This window comes from Elephantulus edwardii, unplaced genomic scaffold (assembly GCF_000299155.1).
Source record: "Elephantulus edwardii isolate Elephantulus edwardi_28Jun2011 unplaced genomic scaffold, EleEdw1.0 scaffold00041, whole genome shotgun sequence".
In the NCBI taxonomy this organism is placed as follows: domain Eukaryota; kingdom Metazoa; phylum Chordata; class Mammalia; order Macroscelidea; family Macroscelididae; genus Elephantulus; species Elephantulus edwardii.
This window is the reverse complement of record NW_006399791.1, coordinates 18,902,105-18,922,636: the sequence shown is the minus strand read 5'-3', so window position 1 is coordinate 18,922,636 and position 20,532 is coordinate 18,902,105. Positions and strand designations below refer to the sequence as shown.

Sequence of the window (20,532 nt, the reverse complement as noted above, 5' to 3'; positions counted from 1 at the left end):
AAAAACTGGGGAGGAGGGTGGAGAGAATGGTGGGGCAATGAAGGAGTCAAAGCCCAGAATTCCTGTGAATGTTCATTGAAACTAGTAAAATTTAATAATTTTAAAAAAAAAAACATGTACAAATAACAACGGATTTATACATATGACATGAATAATTACTGATCAAAGAAAAATCCAACCCAAATGTGGACCAAAAAAAGCATGCCAATTCACAGAAATGGAATGACAAATTTATGTACACTTCTCTGGGAAATTGTATGTTTTAACAAGACTTTATACTCTTTTACCTTGCAAGCATTGAAGTAAGGTATTTGAACTACTAACCCAAAAAGTGGTGCTCTTCTGTCAACCAGAGTCCACCAGCTGCTCCTGGGAGGATGGGCACCCTTCCCGTGCCACCCACCATCCCTGAAAGCCCATGGAGGTCCACTACAGGTCGACACAGGATCAGCATGGTGAGTTTTGAATATTAATAATGTAAAGAAATAAGAGAAAGAAAGCTAATATAACCAAATATTAATTTGATTCCTGGCAATCCGGGGGGGGGACCACAGAGCTCTGCAAGTTTTTAATGGCCAGACTCTCTTAACACCGCCAAAAGTTCCTCCACACTCTCTGTGGGTGGACTGGAATCAGTAGCATCTTGCACATGTGAATATGTATTAACTGTTAATACCACCCCATACATACTCCATGTTCATATGTCACTTTTGGAAGAATTTAGCATTTGTCTACGAAATTTCAAAATATGAATCCTGCAAGTCAATCTGAAATAAATTTAACCCTAGACAAAATCTCAAAGCTGTGCAGAAGTACAAAAATATCCAGAGCTTTGCTTAGTACAATGAACAGAATGGGAAATAATCTAGAAGTCCATCTAAGGATACATAAAAGAAAATACAGGGAGGGATTGTAAAACAATGAAAGAATTTTTCTTTTCTTTTTCCAAGAGGGGTAGTGTACTAGGTGGAGGGTTAGGAGGGGAGAAAAGTGCAACAATGAATGAATGGAAATCCAAATTCTCTGTAAATTTTCATTGAAATTAATAATAAATTTAAGGAAAAAATATAAAATACTAGTACTCAATTAAATGCAGGCATACTGCACTTTGCTTTATTGTGCTCCACAATTTCACAAATTGAAGGTTTGTGATAACCTTGCACCCAGAAAGTCTATCAGTATCATTAACAGTATGTGCTCATTTCATGTGTCACATTTTTATAATTGTGCAGTATTTCAGCTGTTTTCATAATGCTCTTTATTGCACACTTTAAAGATTAAAGTATAATATAAACAGAATTTTTATATGCCTGGGAAACAAAAAAAAAAATTCAGGACTCATTTTACTGTGGTAACAGCTTTAATATGATGGTCTGAAACCTCTGAGGTATGCCTATACAGCAGTTACACTAAAGATAAATCCCATCCATACACATCAACACAAGCATCTCAAACAAATGGTCAAATGTTATATGGATATAATCATTTATACAGTTTTAGGCAGCAGCAAAACAAACTTCCATCTGCATAAATTTTAAAACAAAAAAAAATATTACATGAGCTGTGTGTGCAAGTTTTTAAAATGTCAACATTTTTGCATACCAAGGCTGTGAAAGTAATAATAGGGAGAAGATGTAAAATAAGGTTTTATTTTCTCAATAAATTATCTGGCAACACTAAACCCTCACCCACAAAAACATACATGTATACTAAATGTTGCTTTTCATTTCAGGCTAAATACCATCAATACATTCAAATTAAGAAAGCTTAAGGAATGAAAAACTTACACTTAAGCACGTAAACGTTCTCAACTAAAGCCAGACAACAGTCACCTTAGCACTCTACTTTCGTTCTTCAATAACCAATTAACCTTGGAGTCATTTTACATGATTTACAAAGCACGAAGAGCAAATGGTATCCAAGAGGAGATGTATCATTAACAAACTGAATTACCACAAGCCAAGCCTCAAAAGCCATGTCACAAATAACAACCCAATCAGAACCCGACATAGTGCTAGACATTATACAAATCCCATGGTAAGCTTTCTACTTACTAAGAACATAAAAACTTTGTAAATCAGCAAGCTGTGAACACCTCTCCCTAAAATTCATTAACAAATATAGATTAATCTAGCATAAAGAAATATTTATTATATCCATTTAGAATCCTGAGGCTTGGAAAGACTAACCAGGGCTATGATATCACTTAGCCCTTTGAAGTCTCTCTCATCTTTTCTTATTATGTAACATTTAGGCTAAAATTTAATTGTTTGGATAGTACCTTTAACAACACCAAAGTTCAAAGGAGATTTGGAAAGGCTTCCACAGTAAATGTGGAACTTGTGCCCATTGTGCCATGAGGTCCCCGTAGCAACAGGCCATAAAACAAACAAAAAAACCACAACAGGAAAGATCATTCAACTTTCTAGGATCTGTGATTTTCTACAGCTTTCTCAGGAACAAAGCAAAATGCAGCCTGTGTTAAAGGTTTTCACTGTGATTCCTCAATCTGTCACTACCAATACTTTACAGCAGGTGCTGCTTTGTCCAGAGGCCTGTCCTGTGTACTGCAGGATTTTCCCAGCATCCCCCACCTACACCAAACCTATGCCAGTAGCTCTGTCTCCAGACACTGCCAAATGTATCCTGCAGAGCAAAACGGTCAGCACTGGAAATTCACTGTTTCAGAAACAGTATTTCCTTAACTCTCTCAAAGGCAAAAAACAAGCACTATACTTGCTCTCATTTTAAAAATAACTGAGGCTAAGAGACGTTCTTGCCCAATATCCTACAGCTGAAAGAACAGAGGGGCTCAAATCCTACTGGCCCTTAATTCCCAATTTAGCCATGAGATAACATCATTAATCAGATTCTTGGACATTACTTTAGAACTACTGCACTCAAATTTCTAAGCAAAAGACCTGGAAATATGTTTAACAAGCACCCAGGTGGTTCTCAGCAAGTAAATGCGGGGACTTAAATGTCTATCAGTATAAATATAAAGCTAATTCATAGAGTACAGGAGTTTGGGAGTGTTTTGTTGTTGTGTAATCAAGCAAAAGAAATGTAACACGTCAAGAACATGACCTACACCTTGTCCCTCAACTTACTAGCAATACATCTGATGTCAAATAATCTGTATCCAGGGGGTGGTGGGGTGGGGTGTTACTCACAGGGTCGCACAATTTGATGGGTGGAGGGGGCGAAGGAAATGGGATGATCCACCGTGAAAATCAATGTATATGAACTTTGTAAATAAACCAGTATAATTTTTTTAAAAAAAAAAGATGCACCTTAACTACAATAAATTATTTCCTAGAAGCCATGTATGTCATAAAACAACTGTTCCCAATCCCACCTATGTAACCCACTTGTGGTGCTTCTGAAAATTTCAATCTGTTCCCTTACTTCAATCCACATTTAATCCTTTAAATTCAATCAGGTATGCGACTGGTGTAAAAAAAAATCTCCAAATTATTCCTGATGTGAAAGTCCTGTTTGGGAATCAAGTTTATAACAAAAATAAATAAAAGCACATCATAATTCTCATAAACTTAACAAAATCTAAAATGCATGTGTAGCAACAGACATGAAACTTTTCAAGCCTGAAGTCTCCTGAGGTCTCTAGCACCCACCCACCTACCTACCTACCTACCTACCTACCCACCCCCATATGAATCACTTAAGGGGCTATTTTAAAGGTTTTATAAGAAACAGAAACACAGGCTATACACATGGATTTCACCTGATAGTATGCTCAGGAATCAAACTGATTACATCTGTGGAAGGAATCATTGGAGAAGTTCATTATCAGCAGTGAAAACTAGGCCACCTACTGATTGAGGAACAAACCATCAACTATTTATATGCCAAGTTCAAATTAAAAGCTAAAGAAGGTTAAAGCAAACCCACAAGAATCAAAATTTGATCTTAAGTCTATCCCCCCCATCCCCCCCCCTGCCGAATTTAAAAAACAAGCAGGAACAGGTCTGAGGCCTTGAACACTAATGAACAAAGACCAGATGAGCTCTAGGAAGATATCAAGAATATCCTCCATGAAGAATGCAAAAAAAGGTCATAACGAAGAAGACCAAAATGGATGTCAGAAGATATTTTGAACATTGCACTAGAGTGCTGAGAAGCCAAAACAAAGGAAAGAAATCAAGAAGTTAAGGAGCTGAATAGAAAATTTCAAAGGGCAGCTCGGGAAGATAAGGCAAAGTATTATAATGAAATGTGCAAGGAGCTGGAGTCAGAAAATCAAAAGAGCCAAACTCACTAAGCATTTCTTAAGATGAAAGAACTAAAGTTCAAATTCAAGTCGCAAATTGCAATGCTTAAGGAAGCTATGGGCAGAATACTGAATGAGTGGGGAAGCATTAAAGATTTAAGGAGTATACAGAGTCATTGTAACAATAAGAATTGGCTGACACAAAAGTATTTCAAGAAATAGCCTATGATCAAGAGGAGGAAGTTCAGGCGGCTCTGAAGGACTTGGCAAAAAATAAAGCCCCAGGAATTGATGGAATATCAATTGATATATTTCAACAAATAGATGCTGTCCTGGATGTGCTCACCAACTTGTGCCAAGAAATCAGGAAGATAACCACTTGGACAGCTGACTGGAAGAGATCCATATGTATTCCCATTCCAAAAATAAGTGATCCAACAGTGTGGAAATTATCGAACAATATCCCTAATATCACACACTAACAAAATCCTGCTGAAGATTGTCCAGAAACAACTGGAACTGTACACTGACAAAGCACTACACGAAATACAAGCTGGGTTTAGAAGGGGTCATGGCACTAGAGACACTATCGCCAATGTCAGACGGATCTTGGCAGAATGCAGAATACCAGGAGAATATCTATCTGTGCTTCATTGACTATGCAAAGGCATCTGACTCTGTGGATCACAACAAATTGTGGCTAACCTTGAGGAAAATGGGAATCCCAGAACGTGATTGCTTTTGTAAAACCTGTACTTGGCCCAGGAAGCAGTCCGCAGAAGGGAGCAAGGAAACACTGCATGGTTCAAAATCAGGAATGGAGTGTGTCAGGGATGCATCCTGTCTCCATACCTTTGAATCTATAGGCAGATTATTTATTAAGCAGGGCTTTAGGAGGACGAATGTGACATCAGGATTGGAGGAAGACTCATCAATAACCTATCCTATGTAGTTGACAGCCTTGCTGACTGAAACGGAGGACCTGAAGCACTTGCTGCAGAAGGTCAAGGACTATAGTTGTCAATATGGACGGAAACTCAACATTAAGAAAACAAAGATTCTCACCACTGGGCCAATAGACACCACCATGATAGATGGAGAAGAAACTGGGCTCCTAACAATTACAGCTTGCCCGGCTCCACAAACAACACTCTTGGCACCAAGAGTTACTAAATAAAAAGATGCACTGCATTGGGAAAATATGCTGCCAGGGACTTTTCCAGAGTATTGAGAAGCAATGATGTCAGTCTAGAGACTATGGTACGCCTGATTCAGGCCAGGTCTTCACAATTACATGCTATGCATCAGAGAGCTGGACAATGACGAAGGATGATAGAAGAATAAATTCCTTTGAATTGTAGAGCTGGAGAAGAGTCTTGAAAATACATGTCATGAAAACAAATAGGTCTGTTTTGGAAAGGGTGAAATCAAATTTCTCCTTGGAGGCTAAGTTTTGAAGCTCTGTCTCACATACTTTGGGCACATGGCCAGGAAAGACTGGTCCTTGGAGGGCATGCTCGTGGAGGGACAGCGCAGGAGAGGAAGACCCACAATGAGATGGATTGATAAGAATAACTGGGGTAATGGGGGTTAGTGTGTTGGAATTAGTGAGAATGGCTCAGGACAGGGCAAGGTTCAGAGCTGCTGTACATAGGATTGCTATGAGTTACAGGCAATTCAACAACACATAAAGCCACCAGAGATCCCTTATTATTGTACTGAATGTTTTCAAAGCATTCAACTTCATTTTCAGTGAAACAGAATTACCTATTGACTTTTTTCAAAAACACAAACACAACCAGAAAAACCAAATGAGAAGTATCTACTAGTGCTTGTTAACTGTATCCAAATATGGAACAAAAGACCTGGGCATACTAGAGTGTAGGCAGACCCACCAAGAAAGAGTTCTGGTGGACCAGGGATGGTGTGTTTCATGAGAGTAAATCTGTATAGATTAAGCACATTCCTGCTATAGTGATCCTCACAGTAATTAAATATCCTTAAACCTGGGAGTACTCTGTAAGTGTAAACTTATTTTGTATTTTTTTGCATATTCACAGAACTTAAAATTTCCCATCGCGAAAAATTTCAAAGATAAAAGACACTGCTAGATTTGGAAATAACCCATATCAATGAAACATTCCCCAGATTCATTTTCGTACTCTACCTTCTTAGTAAAAAGTCCAAAAATGCTGACTACAATTCACACTAACCAATGACTGACAAGATCTGGGAAAAAACCCAACATCACCACACCCTGACTGCACAGCCATGCCCACTGCTGAATTTCCATTAGTCAACAAAGAAAAAAAGTCTGAACACAATAAAACTTCATTCAAAATCCGGAATGTAAGCTTTTGGAAGTATATGAAAGTTAAGCACTAGACCTTAAAGTTATTGGAGATAAGGACAAGGAGAGTTCAGAAATTCAGTAATTCTGAGGTAAAAAAAAAAAAAATCCATCAGAGCAGGAGTGCCCAGAGCTGGAAATGGCTTGACATTTATTACAAAAACTATTCCATCAGCTATCTGTATTCTTTCTCCTATTCATCCTCACCTTCAATTTATTAAGTGTCAACCCCAAAAGGAAAGGAGAGAATGAACAAGCACATATGATCAAGTATTCCATCAGAAGATTACACAATCCATGAACACACACACAATCACATCTCAGGGGCAGGGTAAGTACTGGTTCTGTTAGATGTTCTCCAGACCTAATAAAATCTAGAACTGGCCCTCCAATCAAAAACTGAAAGGTAATGAAGGCAATAAAAAACATACACTCCCATAGTTCTAATGGAAATACGAGATGTAGGCATTATATTCAAGTAAATGCTGTGGTGAGGACTTATTATTGAAAGTAAACTACACAAAAGAACTCTATCACCTCACCACAGTAACAACAAAATGTAACATAACAGAACAGCAAACAACAATTGCCGGCAATGTTGTGAAGAAACTGGAATCCTTATCCACTGTTGGTGGGAGTGTAAAATGGTGCAACCACTATGGAAGGCAGTATGATGTTTTCTCAAAAAGTTAGAAATACCATTTAACCCAGCAATTTCACTACTGGGAATATACCACAAAGAAACCATAACCATCACCCAAGCAGATATACGCACACTCATGTTTATCGCAGCTTTGTTCACAATTGCGAAGAGTTGTAAACAACCTGAAAGCCCAGCAACAAATGAATGGATAGAGAAGCTGTGGTATATTCACACAATGGAATACTACGTTGTACTGAAAAACAAGGAACTCATGAAATACACAAAATGGGTGAGCCTGGAGGACATTATGGTAAGTGATCTATCTCAATCACAAAAGGACAAATACTGCATGGTGCCACTGCTGTAAAATGAGACTGACATCAGGGTTGGGGGAAGACTGAGAAAGATGGGATAATTATGTATACTGCATTGAAACAGATGAGGGAGAGAACTATTTAAAAGGGATATATGATTAGGTATTATTGTCATGAAAGGAGTCCAGAACAAAAGTTGCACAGTGGAGTGGACTTGGGGGAGGGATTGTAAAAAAATGAAAGAATTTTTCTTTTATTTTTCAAAAAGAACGAACTGGGAGGGAGGTTGGGCAGGGAGAAAAGTGCAACAATGAATGAATGGAAATCCAAAGTCTCTGTAAACTTTCATTACAATGAATTTAAAATAAGAAACAACCACTTAAATTAAGCTCTATATGTCCATAATAAGAACATATCCATAACTAGAAAAAAATAAACTACAATCAATAAGGTAATTGGTGGTAAACATTATCATGAATACATTCATATCTAAGCAGCACTGCACCATGGGAAAAACCTTCCACTATTAAACTGGAACTCCCATAACTGGAGGAGAGGCAAGCTAGCGTAACATGACAATAATTAGCAGTTCCAGAGAGCAAAAGTGATGGATCACAGCTAAGAGGAGAGCTGTGACAAGAAATGGTTCCAATCCAGGAACAGCTAGTCCCCAAAAGCTCCTATCTTGCCACTTCACAGAAAAGAAAAAAAATAAACCCCTAATAAACCTATTCTATAAATGGTTGGTAACTGCCTAACACCTAGGATTCATTCAACTTAACGGAGCCTTGCCTCTGAAAATCATTCTAACAAATGTCTTTTCTAACAGGCCCAAAGAGACTCTCTTGCAAGCTACACCACCAGCCCCCACCCCTCCCATTCCCACCCCCAGCGCTCAGAAACCATCTGGCTGTTGCAGAGGGGCTGAATGCTGCAGGGCCAAGGGAGCAACATGAAGCAACAGCGATAGAGCACTGTCACTTACACTGAGAATTGTCAATGAATCAAGTTCTTTGGGCTTTAAGTCAATCTAATTTTTATCACCCAATAAACAGCCACATTTTGTAAATGGTAAAACTGAAAGGCCAACAATTAATTCTTCCCTGGTCTAAACCAGAAATCAAAACTTTCCAATACTAGTGGCCCTGGGAGGAGGGACTGTAAAACAACCGGGGGAACTCTAACTTTTCAAAGAGAAGAGTGGGGGGAGGAGGGGTGGGCAGGGAGAAAGTGCAACAATGAATGCATGGAAATCCAAAGTCTCTGTAAATTTTCATGAAAATTTTAAAAAATCATTTAAAAAAAACGCGAAAAAAACTTTCTAATACTAAAGTAAAAGCTGAGCTGGTGCCATACTCTTGGAAAGGTACAGAAAGAATTAAATGTTAACAGATGACAAGGACTGAACCTCATTAGAATTGAGTCCACAACTAAAGTTAAGACTATCCTTAAAAAGCTGCCTGAGCCAGGGCCCTGCAGTCTTCTTCAAAATCAGAGGGAACACATTTTCCCCCCAGATACGGAGACTCTTCCAAATGCAAGTATTTTCAATATGAAATACAACTGATGAAAAGCAGCTGAAATTAAAAAAAAAAAAAAAAAAAAGTAAGAATGAGTAAGTAGTTGCCCTGTCTTAAGGGCAGGTGGTCTGCATTCACCAGCTGCTCCACAGGACAAGGAGGGACACTCTCCTCCCATGCAATTTATAGTCTCTAAAAACCAGTGGAGGGTCAGCTGTGAGTGGATTCCCACACAACAGCAATGAGTTAAGATGAATGACCGACACCATTCTCCATAATTAGAGAGCAGGGTCAGTTTAAAATGTTCCTTTTGTCTCTTCCTTCATAAACCAGTCTTATTCAGTCTTTCAGGGAGTTATCTGCTTCTAATCTTGCCACATCACTTAAATTGGAGACAGACTAGAATGAAAGATCACAGCAATGTTCCCTAACATTGCGCCGAACTCCTTCCTGAATCAAAATGCACACAACAGATGCTCAGCGTCTTGACAATCTGATGACGTTGTGACTTTCCATTAGTAACAAAAAAATTCTAATTAGTAGTAATTCGCAATACTGCTAAGATAACACTGAACTTAATGTTTTGTAAGGCTAGAAGGCAGCAAATAAGATTTGAATACTGCTGTATGTATATTACATATGCCTTTAAAAATCAACAAAACTATCTTTAAGGAAACATTCCTACCCCCAATAAAGATACTGATTTTCAACTGGATGATTTGTTTTTGGGGGAGGGGAGGATTAATGACACCTACAAAAAGGTATGTCGAGCAAAATACTATATCTCATGTAAGTGCAGTCATTCGTGACAGGCACAGTTTTAGGCAACAGGTTTTATGGAAAAACTCTGAATCTGAAAATCCCAAGTGGCTTCAGGAACTCACACTCCAATATGTCAGGCATTTGCCAGAGTGGGAGGGCAGCACACGTTGTCTGCAGGTAGTAAACTGAATCTCAAATCCTTGCATTTCTGATACTGCCAAGTGTGAAACTCAACTATACATATTCAACTTTCAAGTTGTAACTTCTTACAATTTTTACAACTAAATATATTTATATCCAAGTATAGTTTATAAAGATCATGAACTGGAAGCTGCAGCTTTTAAACAAGAAGATCCAAATGTCATTCTTTATGCAAGAGAAAAATTCACACGACTTATTGAATAGACCTAATAAACACTAATTCTTAAAAAGTAATTGGATCCAAGTAGATTACAAGCAATTCTTTCATAAATAAAAAAGGTGAGGTAAAAGAATTTCAAACTACAATACCTTCACTTTAGATTCTTTTCTATCCAATCTGAAACAGACTGCAAATGCTGAAAACCTGACTGTCCCACTATTAATTAGGGCCAGGAGAGAGTAACACTTTAGTCATTCAGAATTATCATCTTTGTTCTTGTAAATGCATTTAAAAGACAAAATTGTGTCACTAGAGATGAATTCCCATGAAGGATTAAATTCCAAACTACACTAATCACCAAGATGAATAATTTCTGAAAATCTACTTCTATAAAACACTGAAAATTTCACTTACTATTTCAAGTTTCCATACACTATCCAAATAACTTATAAAAAGCATCAAAACTATGCAAACCTGTAAAACCAAGTACTGCTATGTATTTATCTTTCTGCTCTGGGACATGTCCAAGAAATATCTCGACCAACATTTGGAAGCTGTCCATCAATTCTGAAGTAGTTGTTATTAGGTGTGGTTGAGTATGACTCCATAGCCATTCTACGAAAAGCTTATCATGAACCCTGTCCTACATGTGCCAGTCCTATAATCTGACACATTTGAGCTCACTGTGGCATCTTTTAATACAATTAACAATCTTGAACTATGACTTACTTCATGACAGATTATTCATTTGTGACTCCGAAAAACATTTTCTAAAACAAAAAACGAAACCAAGAGGAAAGTCTATTAGTTGAGCCTTTTCTTTGTGTTTTTAAGGCTTCTTGTTTAATTACAGTGAATGAGTTACAAAATAATTATTAGTAAACAAACTGATGGCCTAGTGGTAAACAGTTGTGCTGCAATACCTAAGGCACGCAGTAAGAGGCCACCAACAGTCCCGCGGGGGGTTTGGAAAAACACGTTTCCCAAGATTTGCAGACACCACTATGACTCAAGTTTTAGAAAAATTGTTTATACATTAGCAAGTACCATTAAAACTTGTAACACCTGTTTTAACAACTAAAACTACGGGTCAGAAACATGGGAATTTCCTCAACAAGATGAATGACAGTGACCATAACAAAGGGTTCCTTTTTAGTCTGTGTGGATAGCTCAGCGCCTGGGAAGGTTCCCATTTGCTCCTAGTCCTACTCAATGGCACCTAACAACATTAAAGTGAAAACTACCTTGTTTATGTAACACTTCATATGGTTTTTTAAATGGCCTAGTATTTTATATAAAACGAGGTTAAATCCTATTTTCTACTTCACTACTACTTCGCTGTGAATTATAAAAACAAGCCCGTTAGCACATACTGACAACGCCAATTCAGAAAATGCAGGACAGGAAATAGACGGACAGGGGCAAATTCAAATAATTTTCCTTTTACTTATAAGTTATGTATGTGAACGCAGCTGTTAATACCCACAACGCTTCAATTAAAACTCTTCTGGTTACACTTGGTTAGCTATTTTTCACACAAGGACCGGGGGAGAGGGGTGGGAATGCTGGGCTAACCCAAGACAGTGAAAATTTCAAAGTTTGTTTTCCATTTGAAAGTTTCTAATTAGCGATTAGCATTTTCTCGTCCAAGCCAAAAGGCAATTCTAAGAACACACTTCTAGGAACGTGGCGAGTACACCAGACACAGCAGCGGATCCAGCCGCAAAACCCAGGGCGGATGGAACCGCCCCGAGCGAGAATGGCCCGGAAGCGACCGGTTCTCTGCTCACGACGTGACACCGCCTTCCACCCCTCCGGCCCGCCCCGCCCCTCCTCTCCCTAACCTCCTTCCAACTTCCGCCCTTCCCACTCCTCCGCTCCCTAACCTCTTCTTCCTCCTCCCACGCCCTCCCCACCCCCAACACGGGTCGCGAATCTCTACTTCTTCCTCCCTAACGCCCCACGACGGGGGCTAGACCCTGAGGCTGCAGCCAATCTGCGCACGCGGCCCGACGTCACCACGTTCGCCCCTCCCGCCGGCGATCCACGTCACGGGTTGAGCCCGCCCAACAGACGCCGTTGTTGACCCGGCTGTTACCAAGCGCGCACAGCCAATCAGCGCCCGGCGCCAGCGCCGGCCGGCCTTTGAACTCTGAACGACAACTTCCTGCTGTTTGGCGAGTACACAGTGCAATGCAGTATGTCTGTCAGCTCTGCGGCACAAAGGAACAGCCATTTTGTTACTGAGCTGGACCTGCACCAAGATGCCAGGGGCTCGCACAACAATGCCTGCACTCACTACCGAGCTGTCCTCTATTTCTGCACAAGGGAACCAAAGGGGTGAGGAAGAAAGGCTTGGTGGCACTTCAAGTTTCCATTCCTTTTCAGGTCTCTCAAAAATTCCGATTTTTTAAGAATTAAGACTCGTAAGATGGCTGCCGGTTAAAACTGCCTGTTCCAGTCCAAAAGCCACTGCATATGCCATTTCTTATCACCGCAGCCTTGTAGAGTAAGTGCTAACTGGCTGACACAAAGCATGATTTTGTCCATATCTCGAGTTATTAAATCAAATCTGGCTCAAATGCAGACAACCTGTGGGTAGCTTTAATACGTTGCTAATGTTAAACTGCTAACACAGCGTCCTTTGTGCACAGCTGCATCCACATTCCTCCTCTAGCTGCCATTCCTTGCAATGACTCCTGTCATCCCCAAACTGCACCTGGGGCAGTGTTTCTTTCTACAATGCACCTCCTTAAATATACATACAAAATGTTCAGGTAATAACGAGGACTTGAAAAGTCAACTTTTAATTTTTCCAAACTAACATCAAGGATAGGACACCAAAAAAGAACACGATTACAAACTGAAATAATCTCCATTAACTACTGCACAATTTCCCAAAGAGGGAAACTACTTGTCCCTAAGTTTTATATACATCAATACTTTCGGGCCATGTATTAATTCTCAGACCAAAGTTTAAGTGGCCTGTAAAGTCTTCATTTCCTCTCCTGGGGCTCAGGCTGCAAACCTTCACTGAGAGGGGATGATTGTGCAGATGACAGTGCAGGCAGCCCAAAGATCCCTTCCTGTCCCAGTTACCACCACGGTCCCAATCTCATGTCACTAGAATCACTTGAATCTACTGTATTAAAACACCCCCTAATGTCATCATTACATACATTAAAGTATGCATTTTTGGGAACCTATAACAAGAACTCCACTTTCTCTTAAAGGAATCCCTCAAATCTGTATATTCATCAGGCACCTGATTTAAAGTATAAGCTGACAAAACTTATTTACAAGTACATGCTTCTCAGTTCACTTGTAACCTCGCTGACAGAAGGCAAATGCCTGTATCTTCCACTTATTTTTCCAGGTGGGAATACTAACAAGTATTGAAAGAAAAACCAAAACAGGCTTTAAATTAGAAAGCATATGTTAACCACAAACCTTGCATAAGAAAGAAAAAACTCATGAGACTATGCAAATTATATACTCAAGGGACTAAGTTTTAGTTACTGAACCTTAATAATGTGTCTAGTAGAACTCTAAGTTTACTATTTCTTCAAATGGTCCTTACTTTCTAGAGATACTAGGATTAGTCGAGAAGTTCTCGGTCCTAAATTTAACATAGGTAAATTTCATGAGGAGTTCAGCTCAAAAGACAGCACTCTAAATTGTGGCAATTCAATTTGCAAAAGATTTGAGTTTTATAAAGATCAAAATATTTTGAAAGGTAATAAAACATAAGACTTTACCTTTGTAATAAACCAAGTATAATACTTTGAAATTCACCAATAGTAAAAAATGTATAGAGAAAATTTTTTAAAAAATCACATGAAACAAATCACATCTTTGTTAATTGATTTATAATGTGTAAAACTACAATTCGTAAGCGGTACATCAAGAAATGCATTAAAGTACTTTTCAAAAAATTAATATACAGAGATAACATATTGTAGAGGCTTTATTATTTAATCACTAACAATGTACTCAACAAATGCAAAACAAATCATGTGAACAAACACTTAAGCTTCATAAGATAAAATATTCCAATGACTGTTTAAAATAAAAATCAATACATTTTAAATCATCTACAACTAAGGATAAAATACATCTAACAACCAGAAAGCACTGCTACAATGCAGGCAAACAAATGCAAACCTTAAAATGTCTTAAATGTAAAAATACAATTGTAAAGATAATGAAGTAACAAGCACAAAACAAAAATCTAAAAACAGTATTCCAGGATTTCTGTAATCAAAGGCTTCATGTCATACATAAACTGTAACCAAGTAATAGTTTTAATAAATTGTATCAAAATATCTTAAAATGTTGAGTGTATCCAAAGGAATATAGTCAAATGAAAATATAAACCGAGAGGCATCAAAGGGGTTTTTTTCAATTTCACTTTAAAATGTACATTTTTTCATTCATATAACTTTCTCAAATGTCTATTTACTATAATTTACTACGACAAGGCTCCTCTATGGCCTTCACTCACAAGTTTGGGGATCCTGGTTCTTCAAAGAAAAAAATTTGCCTTGTATGTAAAATGGTGCAATGCAGCAATGGCTAAACCGACAAGGTCATTTTTCTGCAGCACAAAAAACCTAAAACCTGAAATTTATTAACAGAAAAAACTGTAGTTTACAGGAAAGGCCCCTCTGAATAAGGGTACCTTACCTTTTGACTGCTCTAAAAGGCCTTAAGTCACAACTCAACTTCCATAAATTGCTACCAAAAAATTAGGGTGTGGCATATTAGCAATCTCAAGGTCACACTTTAAAAAAAGGAATCTAAATTAGTAAAATACTGAAAATAAGACAGACAGCAATCCATGCCTGTCAAGGTAAACACTGTAAGCTGAGGTTCCCCCCTAAAAAAAATAAAAAAGGAAGAAAGTTGATAGCTCATACCTCGATACATTGCTGTGTAGCGAACTGTCCTCCTCTTGGCTTTTGTCCTTATTTCTCATCATCTTTTAATTCTTAAATATTAAAGGGGAAGGGGAATCTGTTTGCTTTGAAGTCCTGTGCCCAGGTATTTACTGTCAAAAGTTGAAAGAAAGGTAAGGTCCCGGCTTCTAACGATGGTTTTTATCAGGAACAAAGTCCTGACGATGTAATGACAGTGTTCTAATATAACAACGGCAAGCACGAAAAAACATATAATTCTATTTTTGGCTTTTTTTAAAAAAAAAAAAGGAAAACGGAGCAAGGGAAGCATCACTATCAATAAAGAAAGTTTCTCAAAGTAACATACTGGATACAAATAACAATCTGTCTCTTATTGCGTCATCCAGAAATTTCTCGTATTTACAGAAAATAAAGCAAACTTAAACCTTTAAATCTTTAAAATAATCACTACTGATCATGAACTTACCTGATCCATGTAGTAAGTCCAATGCGAGAGTCCTATCTAGTAGAAAAATACCTAATCCCAAATAATAAAAAAGGCAAAATTCCCCATTTAAAAAAAAACGAAAAACAAGTAAAATAGTCCTCAAATATGCCAAAAGGCACCAAAAAAACCACACAAAAATGAATACTAAAACGGGTCGGGAAGGAAAAAACCTCATTAGGAGAGCGCACAAAAATGGAGGTGCGCCATGGCTTCTAAGCTGGAAAAACAACGACCTGGGCGCTCAGTACGGCTGCTCCTTTCCAACAAGGCACGAAAAGAAAGCTCCTAAAAGCTGCTTTTCTCCCTAAAAAGGGTCGGGATCGACCCCAGCAAGCCACTAGGAGAGGCAGGGGGCTGCGGGGGCCCCCTGAGGCTGCCTCAAAGTTAGGGAAAGTTGCGTAAAGTGAGGCAAAGGCAGGAGCAGAGCGCGCTCTCTAAGGCACAGCCGCCATCTAGAGCCTCCTTCCCAGCTCTGAGAGCTCTGCCTTTGATTGACACTCTCTACATTTACCCCACAACTCAGGTGATGTACCATAGACCCACCCCTTCATCTCCACCAAAAACACCCTCCACCCAGGCAGCCCAGGACCCCCACCCCCACACCTTCCACCCCACCAGACCACCCCAGGGGAGGGAGGGCTCCTCAGCCCCCTCTGGCTTAAACACCCTTTCAAAGCCAGACAGAAATGTAATTTGTTCCTTTTGTTTAAAGATCTGCTAAATATTTCAGTCCTTGAGCTAAAATAACTTCCTTTCTGGACAGGAAGTGGCATTTTATCAAGCCATTTTGAAAAAGGGATAATGCTTAGAGAACCTAAAGCTTAGCTTAAGTATTAATCCTTTTAAAAATTACCCCCCCCAGGGGTAAAATGGTTCTTAAACAAAAGCAAAACCTCAACTTCATAAATTAAATTCCAGTGTTGCCTTCTTTATGTTGTAGAAAACTAAAATTAAATTAAAATTTAAGGGGGAATTTTCCATCCAACTGGAAGAGGTAACTTTCACAACCCAAGAGCGCCTCCCTAGTGTTCAGATGCATCAGAGCAAAACGTAATCCAATCAGTTTTTAATGCAAGAATCTCAATTTTTATCTGTACTTCCATAAAATTCTTTAACCCATTATAAAACCTTGGAAACTTTACAAAAAAACTCCCCAAACCACAATATACTTTCCTCCCATATAGACTTAAGACAAAATTATTCAAATTCAAGAACATGGGCACTACCAACATCACTTTTACATCACAAGCCCAAGAAATTCAACAACCAAAACTAGTAATACATATATTCAAACTATGCCCCTCAATTTTCAAACTTCAATTCTAACTATACATTTCAATACTGGTAAACAGCTTCTATCATGTGATACGTTATCAAACAAGTAAAAAGAGATTTAAAACGATGAGACCCATGAAAACAAAATTACTAATACCAGAAACAAGCATTCAATAGCTCCTTACAATAAATATTCCAAATATTTGTTTAATTATTCACCAAATACTTACACTAAACAGATAAAATGAAATAAATACCCCAAAAAGATCTTTTATCCAATATATAATAAATGTTAGACTGTCTTTTCTTCACTTGAGAAATTCCATTTTAGATTTGTAATCAACAAAAGCAACAACTAAGTGAAACACAGAACCATTAATCAAGCCTCCAACTCAATCCTATATACTTTACAAAGATATTTTGGTACCAAAACCAAAATTCCATTTTTCTATACCAAGGTCAAACACATCGGCTTTGCCAACAATAATGCGCACACAGTATGTAACATGTATGTGATGTTAACCACGGCTAGTATGATTAATATTATGAGAAAAATCTGAACTAAATTATATATATCTTGGTATCTATATAATGTGACAATTCAAGTAAATATCCATTTGGTCTGTCAACATAAAGATTACCAATAAATAAAAGTTGGTATTCATTAAAACAATATGATGTTATGACATTCAACTACTTCGAATTCCCAACTACAGAACAATTTAATTCATATTATCACCAGGATTTTTCTCTTAACTATTAAGACAATAGAAGGTATCAGTATAAATACACAGATCAATACTGAATAACCTTAAAAAGCATTGGTAACAAGGCCTTTTCCCATCAACACAAAGTAACTTCAAGTGAAATACTGTATTACTCATTAATTCCGACATTTTGGAGCAAAAGGCATTCATTAAGATCTCACAACATACTAAAGAGCCTATTATCACCCACTGGCTAAGTTGTTTTGCCAAAAGTGTTTCAAGAAAATATACATGAAAGAGCCATCCCAACCAAATGACCATCTAAAAACAAATAAATTTCCATAACTTTGAAAACAGACAAAGGAAGTATTTTTCAGCACACCACTTCCATTTTACCAGCTTTATTCAGTACATTTTACTGCTCTTCAACTGTAAAGATCAAAAATGTTATCTCCATAAATGACCATTTAATGGAATTTTTAAATTTTAAAAAAAGCCATCAACTGAGAAATTTTTAAGTTAAAAATTTTATTAAAGTTAACATTTCATAAGGACATAAAGCATACAAACTACAAAAATTTCCAAACATATAAACTATAACTTAATGTTAATGTCCCATCTTTCTTCTCCAAGTATCAAAAAAATTCTCTTTTAATGATACAAAGTCTTTACATCAAATCCATTGTCCATTTGTGTTGGATAATAAACCTATAATCTTCATTCATTTCATAGAATCCATGTTAAAAGTACCCTGTCTTGGTTGTACATTATCACAGCACTCTTGTTAAATCCATTTTTCTTATTCCCCATAATGGGCTGCCATCTTGAATTCTGAGAGCTGTAGATGTTCATTGAAATGAAAATTAAACAACCTAAATTAAAAAATTAAAAAAAAAAAAAAAAAAAGGCTGTTGGAATACCGGTCTCATTTATTTCTTCAAACAAGAACATCCACCCACCTTGAAGATAGTCTTACCATACACAAAAACTTTAAATATGCAAACAGCTTCAGGCTATGAAGCTTAGTTATCAGGAATGTTGTAGGTACTACACCTCCAGGGCTGATCTGGCTTGAACTTTTCAAAGACAAATCAAAGGGAAAACTGTATACAGGTTCTGTCAAAGATACATTTGTATCCATAAAAAGGGGCAGTGAGGAATCAAAATTTTAATAGTTGACACTAACAATGTTATTCTATGTGAAAACAAAAATAGAAACTCAAATATCTTGGAAAGTTAATTTCTAACAAGTATGAATTCTAAATCTCAAAAAACTTCCCAAGTTTCTTGGAAAAAAATTATAGAGAAAAGTCTTAAAAAGGATTTTTAAAGGGGGGGGGCATATTTTGTAGTCTAAGAACTGTTACTTCTGCACAAACACAAATAGCTAATTTTGCACAAATAACAAACAGTATAGAAACTATTATTTTTAACCATACATGTAAAAACTCAAGATATGTTCAACCACTAGAGGAAAAAACCCCATCAAAATGAAAATGTTCACCTAAAAATAACTTAGAATCTACCAATTTTAAAAATCTATACAACTAAAAAACTATCATTTCAAAACTATCAAATGTCCCTCAGAAAATATTTTTTAATTAAAAAAATTTAATTGGAGAAATGAGAAGCTGGATGATTTTACTCAATGAAATGGTCCTGATTAACTATAACCAAATGTTAATTGCAAAACCAAGGGTTAAACCTTTGTCTTCATTAGACATTTTGTAGCTTTCCAAATAAATTTATGTAAATACAACCAGGGTGACTAACTTGGGAAGTAATTATTAGGATACTTGTGGTTATTAGGCAATTTCCTTAACTCCTAGACTAAGTAAAATATATTCTCACAATACCAAAAAAATCTACTTAAACTACTTGGTTAAACAAGAGGCAATGAATCCAAATAATTATCACATCAAATACCATGTGCATCTGAATGCTTCTCTTCATTTTCTCTAGGCACTTGAGTAGGAAACAAGTCCCTGGATGTTAGACATTATAAAGACATGTATTTATGCCTTCTCCTCTGTATTCCTCTTTCTTAAATTTAAACACATAAATTTAACCTTACTGAGAATTTATACAAAGAACTTATTTTGTCTTCTAAATAAACTTAAGTTTTTATGTAAAAAGAAATCAGTGATTAAAAAATTAAGATAAATTTGCCCGTTTCTCCCTATCTAAAAATAACACTCATTTTCATTAGTAACATTATTTTCCATGTTAACTGTACATTCCTGAAAATGAAGATCTTTATATATATATAGATTTTAATTTTTTTTAAAAAGTCACTGTGTACTCTTTAAACAGTTAATTATATAAATTCTCCCCCAATCTGATAAAATAAAAACAAAAATAAAGCTTTATAAAGTTTAATCTCCAAGAAAATCTAATGTTGTCATTGTTGTTATGTACCACTAAGTCAGAACTGACTCACAGCTGCCCTTTCAACAGGCTTTCAGAAGCAGTACATCACATAGGAAAGACTGTTCATCTTTCTCCCATGGAGCAGCTGCTGGTGGTTTCAAACCATATGCCTTTGTGTTGACAGCACAAGCTCCTTAGTACTAGGCCACCAGAGTTTCCAGTACAACTTATTCCATTTTAATGATCAACTCAATGCTTTATATTCTTGTGCAAGAGTTATGATAAGTAAATGCATCAAGAGCATTGTATTTTCTTTAAAAAAAATCGTAAGTTTTAAAATGTCAAGAAAACAGCATTAGTTAAATCATTCCAAAGTTATTCAGTAATATGCACTGGTTTGAAAACCAGGATGTTGGTTTATGTGACAACAGAAAACAGAGTAAGTGATGCTGTCCTGCGCATTCAACATTGATTTAGAATGCTTCCAAAAAAGTAATGTCAAAGGAGTAAAGAGTAGGAACAGAAAGTCACAATCTCCATCCCTTCAAAGAGAAACATGAAATTTTATTAGTAAATACTCATTCATGTATCAA

General features: G+C 37.1%; 1 protein-coding gene across 1 annotated transcript in view; it reads right to left on the bottom strand.

Annotated features, from left to right (window-relative positions):
• The window catches only part of CHD2 (chromodomain helicase DNA binding protein 2), a 143,156-nt gene extending 127,092 nt beyond the window's left edge, over positions 1–16,064 (bottom strand). The window contains exons 1-2 of the mRNA XM_006885193.1: positions 15,567–16,064; positions 15,101–15,231 (exon numbers count right to left, since the gene is read on the bottom strand). Of these exons, the coding sequence (XP_006885255.1) occupies positions 15,101–15,162 (62 nt within the window). The 5' untranslated portion in view covers positions 15,163–15,231; positions 15,567–16,064. The remainder of the gene's footprint in view (positions 1–15,100; positions 15,232–15,566) is intronic.
• Positions 16,065–20,532: the final 4,468 nt, after the last annotated feature.